At 54.5% G+C, this 8,070-nt stretch overlaps 1 protein-coding gene across 8 annotated transcripts in view; it reads left to right on the top strand.

Moving 5' to 3' along the window:
- Nucleotides 1–1,128: 1,128 nt before the first annotated feature.
- The window catches only part of JDP2 (Jun dimerization protein 2), a 44,704-nt gene continuing 37,762 nt past the window's right edge, over nucleotides 1,129–8,070 (top strand). The window contains exon 1 of one of the 8 annotated variants that reach the window (XM_032287799.1): nucleotides 1,129–1,248. Coding sequence is in view for 2 of the 8 variants with exons in the window: in XM_032287797.1 (XP_032143688.1) it covers nucleotides 6,538–6,547 (10 nt within the window). In the remaining 6 variants the exon portion in view is untranslated. Of the gene's footprint in view, nucleotides 1,249–2,002; nucleotides 2,131–2,294; nucleotides 2,513–2,621; nucleotides 2,871–3,350; nucleotides 6,548–8,070 lie in introns of those variants that run through there. The other 7 variants (XM_032287803.1, XM_032287798.1, XM_032287802.1 and 4 more) reach the window with 7 other exon arrangements.

Genomic DNA, 8,070 nt, shown 5'->3' with positions numbered 1-8,070 from the left:
TTCTGGCAGTTTCAGGTCCAGCTTCTGGCAGCTTCTCTTTCCAGCAGATGCACAACATTCCTAGTCTCATGAGATTCACCTGGGATACCTCACGATCTCTCGATCAGCCCATTGGCCAGGGCTGGGTGTTCATCAGGACTTTCCTAGTTGTGATAGGAAACTTAAATTCAAACTGCCTTAGGCTGAGTCACTTGTCTGTCCCTAAGAGCCAGGGGTAGATCAGCTCCATGCAGCCCCCAGTGTCTGCATAAAGGACCCAGTTTATGGTTTCTCCCTCTAGCCACTCCTGGAGGCAGTGATTAAGTATAGGGGCTTAGTAGGGAGTATGTGGCTGGAAGGGAGGCCTTGAGTCTGTGGTCTTACAGCATCCTGTATGAAATTGAAAAACATCCATATCATACCAACAACAGAGAAGACCCACTGACTATTATAGGAGGTAGAGGGGACTAAAGACCTCCCAAGTCACCCTTGGTGCCACCCCTGTAACATATTCAATTTGCGGGGGAAGCAAAGGCCCAGCAGGACTGACTGCTGGTGGCCCAGCCACGGTCCAAAACAGGCCCTAGGGAGGGCCTAACCACACACCCTAATTATTAGTCCCTGCACAGAGATCAGTTTAGTTTATCCAAAGCCCCAGCCGAAGACACATAAAGTAGCATCGCCTCTGTTCCATGTTTTGTCCCGTATAAATGTCCAGATGCAAGTCTTGTGGGAGAAACATGATGAGTCAGTTTCACAGTCCCTGGCTTTGATCTTTATGCTGTAGTAAAGGTGTCGCTGGCCTTTCTGGGGTGGAGAATGATGTGCTTTCACAGACTATCAAATTACTGCTCATTTTCCAATGTATATTCTCTCAGGTCCTTGCTTTCTTCTTACCTGCCCACACCAGTGTTGCCAGGGAGATTGCTGGTGAAGGTGAAAATGGTCAGGCAATGTCATTGGAACTTGGTCTGTCTCTCCTTCCATTAGCCCAGTTCTTTTATCCAGAAAGATTTCAGTGTACTGGGGAAATAAGGAGAATAAGATCTCATGCACTCACTCACATGGAAGAGACATGCATGCTTGAGTTTGCTCATTTGCACCCATCTGTCTCCAGTCTTGTTTCCTTCACTCTGAGCATCTGCACTCCAAGAAGGCATGAACTTTTTCTTTCACTTCCTTTCTTCTATGGGTGATGATCTGACATCACTCTGAGGCCGAAAGTCGCTGAGTATAAAAATCGTCACTCCTATCCGGTTTAGGCAGAAGGTAGGGGGCTCGATGGGTACCCAGGAGCACTGGAGGTAGGAGATGCCATCTAGGGAACCCCGTTCTACCTGAGGGCTCTGTGTCGCTGCCTTTGTATACTGGAAGGCACCATGGATGTCACTTTTCCTCTGGAGTCTCCACCATTTCCTCTCTAGGATGATGGAAGGTGGGAGTGGGGTTGGCTATGGAAGTTGTAACGGGGAAGAAGGTCACCGGGGGTCTACTGAGGGCTGGGTCTGCTCACTGCTGTGTCCAGAGGGCACAGGAGAAGCCTGCTGGAGCAGGGCAGAAGGGTCCAACTGTGCCAAGGGTCTAACTGTGCCAGCAGCAGAGCAAGCCGCGGTCTTAGGCTGCAGCCCTAGCGGAGGGCAGGCTGGTGCGGCGAGCCGCCTGGGGGCCTAAGGGCGCTGGCGGGGGCCGGCGGGTAGGAGTAGGGGTCCCCAAATGCCTTCATTTCAGCCCATCCTTCTCCACCGAAACATAAAGCAGGTTGACGAGATCGCCTCCTTGCCCGCTCAGTCCTGAAGTGTCCAAGGATGAAATTATGCCGAAATTCTCCCTGTCTCTCTGCTTGCGGGGAAGCGCCGGGACTGAGGAACAGGGTCCACAAAGGCTGTGCGTGAAGGGGCTTCTGACTTGTCCCCCGGCCCCGGCGTCGCTTCTCTCTCCCAGGGCTGCGGCTGCTGCCTGGCGGGCACAAGCCGGGCGGCAGTGCGCGGGGGGTGCGCTTACATAATCGCTCGCCGCGTCCTGCTTTCTAGCGCGCTCCTGCACCGTGGGGTGGCGGAGCCGGGGGACTGGATGAACCCGGGCCGCCCCCGCGGGGAGAGGAGCGCGAGCGGCCGCGGGAGGAGGGCGCCCGAGGCGGCGGGGGAGGTTAAGGTCAGTGGGTGTGAAGCGCCGGCTCCACACCCCCTCCTCCCCGGTCCCCTCCTTCCCTTCCTCTCCGTCCCCCTCTGACGTCTGGAGCTGGCAGCTCGGCCGGTTCCGCATTCCCGACCCCTCCCCGCCGCCCAGGGGCCGCTATATAGCCGGGGCTGATGCAACCCGTCCCGCCGCCCGCCACAGCCTGCGGGAGGGACGCTCGGCGGCCGCGACGGGGGGCGCTGGCGGCGGGGCTGGCGCCGCGGCGGCTCCCGGGCCGGGACGGGCCTGGGCACCGGGCGGAGCTCCGCGGCCGGGCGGCAGCGGCGCGGAGCGGGCACGGCGCCTGCAGCCGGGCCCCGGCCCCGGGGGCGCCGCCTCCGCCAGCAGCTTCTGCACGGTGGGTGCGAGGGCGCGCGCTGGGGGCGCCGGGCGGGGCGGGGCGGAGCGGGGCGCGGCGCGGGCACCTGGGACGGCCGCCCCCGCGCGGGCGGAGCGCGAGGAGCCCCAGCCCAGCCCAGTCCCGCCGGGAGGCTCCCGCAGCCCTGGGATCCCGAGCTTTCCCCGCGCGGGGCGCTGCAGCCGGGCCCCTCCCGCGAGGCGCCTGGTAGCCTGAGGCTTCCTTTTGGTTCCCGCCCCGGGACGGGAGGCTCCGTCCGCTCCCTGGGCAGCCGGGCGCTCCCTCCTTCTCCCTCCCGCGCTCTCCTCCCCCGTCCGTTTGCAAGGAGGTGCTCTCCTCGGGCGGCGGGGAAGGCGGGGTGAGTGGGGAGAAAACTGCCCGCGGAGACGGGCCGTGCGGGTGGAGATGGAGGGTGTAGGGCCAGGGAGGTGCGGGGTTGGCGTGGGAGTTCGATTGTGGAGGGATGACAAGGACCTGCTGGCAGGGAGGAAGCGCGACTCCCGGAGGACCCGCTCCCGCAGGCGGGTATTGAGAAGGGCTCGGGATTTCCATCCAATGAAGGCAGCTTCTTTCATGGCCATTGCTCTGGGGCTCTGGGCTGGGAAGGGATCTAAGGGTGACCGGGGTCCCCTTTGGGCTCTCCTGTCTCCCACGCCAGGTTATATAAGGAGGCAAGCAGGCTCCTGTAGGTAACAAGCCTCTCCCTTGCCCAGCCCAGCTTAGAAGGTTCTCTTCTGCTCCTCCCCTCAAAGGAGGTTGTCGAGAGGTAGGGGGGCAGTGGGGGCTGGGGGGGAGGTGTGGGGGTGGGTTTTCTACCTGGACCCCTGGACCCTGGGGTGGCAGGCCAGGCTTTGCCTGGGTCACTGGGAGGAGCAGGGAAGATGGGAGGTCCTGGCTCTTTTGCAGGGATGGAGAGGCTGGTGGAAGGAGAAATCAACCGACCCCTTAGGTCATCTCCAGTTGCAAGATTGCTTGGCCTTTGCCCAGGGTGCTGCCCTCCCTATTGGCATCCAGGGCATGGGGCTATGGCCTGACCACATGTGCTGAGGGCAAATGTGCTCAGGTCTGTATCTCAGAAAGGGCTCGCAGCCTGCTTAGGCGTGTGTATCCAGGCTTAAATCTTGGTGAACTCTCCCCAGGGTCTTAATTTGAGGAGCATCAGGAACTGGGAAGCTTTGAACCATGTTTGGGTACCTTTGTGTCCAAACGTCCTTTAAGTCCTTGCTAGGAACTGCATCCACGTATCATCTCCCTTCCCCCCAACCTCCTTTCCCTGAGGGTTTTTAAAAAACACTTCCCATTGCTTTTACCTTTCCAGCAAATCTAGCTGCAGCTTGGATGGATGGCTTATCTTCCTTTGCAGGTTTCTTGGGGAGCGTTTAACCAGGTATCAGGCGTGAGCGTGGCTCTGATTTTATATAAACCTGAGGATGGAGGAAGAGAAGCAAAATCTATTCTCATGCCTCTAGGTGGTTAAGGTTTTGCCTTGTTTAGAGCAGGGAGGATGGATTTCTCAAAGACTCTTCTGTTCCCTACTACTTTGGCTTTGGTTCAGAGCTGCAGGCAGCTCCAGAATCTTCCTGAAGAGCTGGGTGCTGTGTGATTTGAAGGGCTGCAGGAAGTCCTGCGTGTGTAGCCTTCAGGCTTTTCTTCTAGGTTGGCTGCAGCCACCTCCAAGGAGATGTGTTGCAAAGTGGTGACAATGTCCCCTAGGAAGGGTTTGGATAAGGGTCTTCCCACTCACCTACTGCCTAACTTCTGCAGGTACCAGGGAATGCTCCTCATGACTCCCTGGGTCTGTTGTCATCTCCCTACCTGTTTGCAGGGTGTATGGGCATCTTTTCCAACCTGCAGAATCGTTGGCAGGAATAGGCTCTCTGGGCCTCGTTTGTCGTGGGCTACTGGTGTTGCAATGGGCTGTCTCTCTCCAGTGTCTGTTTCCAGCTCCACTCTGGAAAGAAAGGGGCCAACGCCGACTCTAGGCCGGCCTGCTCTGTATTCATTCAGCCCCAGCTCCGCTTGAGCAATCAGAGCCAGGGTTGAGGGCAAGCTACATTCTTTTCAGCCTTTCTGCTGCAGGATGCAGTTTGCTTTTTTTCCATACGAATGAATTATGTTTGAAACCGAAATGGGAGGAAGAGAAAAATGGAGTGAGTGTGTATGGGTATGTGTGTGTGCATGCCTATATAGGCAGGGGGAGAGCAGCAGGCACATTATTTTTCCATTTTCCTTTAATTAAGGCTCTGTGGAGGTGTGTTTGAAAACAGAGGGTCTCCTATGCCTTTGAGGAGGGTGAGAACACTGTTTTGGCTGCGTCCTGGGCCATATGCAGCATATGGTGGCCAATGAAACCGGGCCTGGCTCGTTCTGTTGCTTGTCTTGGCAGTCGGTTCCGTGGCTTGTATTACCAGCTCTGGAACTTAGGGGCTGCCAAGCTCCATGTGCGTGTGTGTGTGTGCGCGCATTTATGTGCACACATGTTCGTGTGTGTGTGTGCGTGCGTGTGTGCGCGCGTGTGTGTGTGGTTTGGCCTCTCGGAACTCAGCAGAGACAAATGCCTTAGCGACCCAGTCTTGGAATTTTCAGCCTGTGTTTCTTTACTTCTTGCTGGCTGTGGGAGGCCTGGCCAGAGCCCACCATTCTTAGTTGTTGTTGTTTTTAAGTCCATTTTCTTGCTGTAGCCCACGGGATTTAGTTGGGGAGCTCCAATGGCAAAGCTTCAGCTGGCCAATGGCATTTTTTTTTAAAGACCAGGGCGGTTATCACAACTTATGTGTGTGTCTGTGTTAGGTGTTGTACTGTTAACCCCTGCCAGCCACCAAGGACCAGAGCTGGCGTGAAGCAGGAAGGGGAAATAGAAAGCTTGTCCAGTGGCTGAACGTTCCCAGCTGCTTCTTGCTGCCTGGGCTAAGGATCCCTGGCAGAGATAACTTCATGTGTATTTATTGAGCACCTACATTAGGCAGAGGACAAAGCTCTGTTTATAGGCAAGGCCTCAGAAGCATTTCTCTGGTCTGTAGGGAAGAGCAGGAGTTCCCTGGGGGATGGTTCCAGGTTCCTCTATGGCTGGGATGGCTGTGCAGGATCATGGCTACCCGGGTCCAGTGGCTTCTCCTGAACCCAGCTACCCCTCGTTGTCTTCTTCTGAAGCAGTGCAGGGATGGACAGATTGAAGGACACAGAAGATGCTGGCTCTCTGCCTGGGGGCAGGAATGGAAATCTAGCTCTTGATGGTACCTTGTTGCCAGGGTCTGTGCAGCCATGTTCTGGCCTGCAAGGTGAAGGAGACCTTAGAGGAAACTGAGGCCAAGGGCAGGTGCTGGGCCCCATTTCTGCACCTTTGTACCCAGCCCTGACCTGGCATACTTTGTTTCTATTCTTCAGTTAACTGTCAGGATGCAAGACGGCCCTGCCCCCTTGGGGTTTAGAGCTGGAAAGTGGGAGAGCAGAGAGTCCTCTGGGGAGAATCCTCTTCAAGGCTGCAGGAAAGAGAGACTAGTCCAGAAGGGACCTTGAGGGGTCATCTGGCGCTAGTGGCCCTCCAGGAAGGAAGGCCGTGGTGGCCACACTGACTTCACACTGACTACGTGCAGGCACTGCTCCAGGTACTTTCCAAGTATTAACTAATTTAATCCTCTTGACAGCCATACAGGGCAAATAACATTGTTATTCTTACTTTACAGCTGAGGAAAGGGAGGCACAGAGAGATTAGGGAAGTTGCCCAAGGGTACACAGCTAGGAAGGGGCAGAGCTAGGATTCACACTCAGATCATCTGGCTCCCGAACCACCACTCTTACCCCACCTTCCTCGTGGTCTACAGAGCTGGGACCATCTGAAGAGGGCCTTTTGCTGCTTGACTTCACTCTCAGTCTTGGGGCCTTCCCCATTGTCTTGCCTCTCGCCTTCTGGATCCCTCAACTTTTGGAAGCTGCTTGACCTACATCATTCAGATTCCAAGAGAGAGGTCATCCTGGGTGACTCCTTAGCTCCAAGAAGAGGCTTGGTGATTGATTCTCCAAGATTCATGGTAGCAGGTGCTATGCGCCATGATCACTGGCCTGTCACCTTTCTGCCCTTCTCTGTGGACTCCTGCCCTCTGCATCCTGTTCTCTCCTGGGAATGCAAGAGCCCACTTCTCTTGTTGAGCCTCAGTTGCCATTGCCCATGCCCTGCCCTCAACTTCCAGCCCCTCATTTCTCATGGGGCTTGCCCCTGTAAACTCCCCCTTTCCTTGACTTGTCACTCTCACCTCCACATTCTCTTGGCACCAAGCCTTGGCCCTTAGGCTGTCTGCACCCATGTGCGTACCCATTCCTATTCCCTATTCCCGATGGCAGCCCAAGCCAGCTGCTGGCCTGGAGAGGAGCTTACCTTCTTGAAGAGGCCCAGGGGTTTTATAGCCTCCTTTACAGTTTTGTTTCTACGGACAGGAAGTTCATGGTGCAGTTGCTAAGTTTCCCTTAACCTGTCTCTTTTTATTTACCTGTCTTTGCCATTCTGGATGAAAATGCTGATTATTGGGCACTTTCTAACAAGAATAGCCCTTACAAATTTGACGCATAAAACAAGACTGTTATTTGTTTATAGACACTCCGCTTAAAAAAGATTTAAGGTATTAGGTTGGTGCAAAAATAATCTCAGTTTTTGCCATTGAGCGGAATGGCAAAAATCACGGTTAGTTTTGCACCAACCTAATACCTTACAGATTTACAAACAAAAAATGAGAGAACCTTTAGCTTTTCTTTTGGCTGAAATGTCTCTTCATGTTAATATCTCCCGGGAGGGTCTATTTTCTAGACTTGAAATGTTTTATGGCTTTTCTTCTGCTTCTATAACGCAGTGCCCTAACTGTGTGCCCGCAGGCCACTACTGAGGAAGAGTAGAGAGTACAGCTACCAGACTCTTTTTTTTCTTTTTTTTTTTTTCCAAGTTCTTTCCTCTTGGATCCATCTGGTCCCCATTTTCTTCTAGCTGGCTTTCAGGGAGCTGCCTCATAATCTTAGGATCAGCAACTGCTTAGGGTTCACTGTGACCTTCTGAACCTCACCTGACTGATTCATGCCTTGCTAGTCAATCTGCCTCTTGGATTTGTGCTTCACCCAGCCTTCCTTCATTGGCTGGCTTCTAGCTTATTCCTGGTCAGTGTCCCGCATTGCCAAAGTCTTCTTGGATTGCAGGCCTGTATATTGAGGCACGAGCCCCATTTCCCAGTGTTGGTGTTCTGCTACCATATAGAGCTTGCTCCTTACTTATGCCCCCTAGTTACTCCTGGAGACACCGAGGGCGTTTATCTGCCTTTCAGACCTCCTGGGCCCTGAAGAGGAAAAAACTCTGGTTTGTTCTCCTGAAGCTTTTAGTGTATAGTTCTTCTTTTCCTACTAAATTGTTTCCGTATGGAACAACAAGTGTGGGAGATGATTTCACCTCTTGTCATCTTTCCTAGTCTTCCTTGAAGTGGGTAAGTTCCTTCTGGCTGTCACTTGTTCCTTGCTGCTGCCACCTCCACTGCCCCCTCCCCCCTTTTATAGATCCCTAAGTCACATCAAATTGTTTTATT

Source organism: Sapajus apella, unplaced genomic scaffold (genome assembly GCF_009761245.1).
Source record: "Sapajus apella isolate SASKATOON/1434 unplaced genomic scaffold, GSC_monkey_1.0 scaffold20, whole genome shotgun sequence".
In the NCBI taxonomy this organism is placed as follows: Eukaryota; Metazoa; Chordata; class Mammalia; order Primates; family Cebidae; genus Sapajus; species Sapajus apella.
This window is presented reverse-complemented; position numbering and strand designations above follow the sequence as displayed.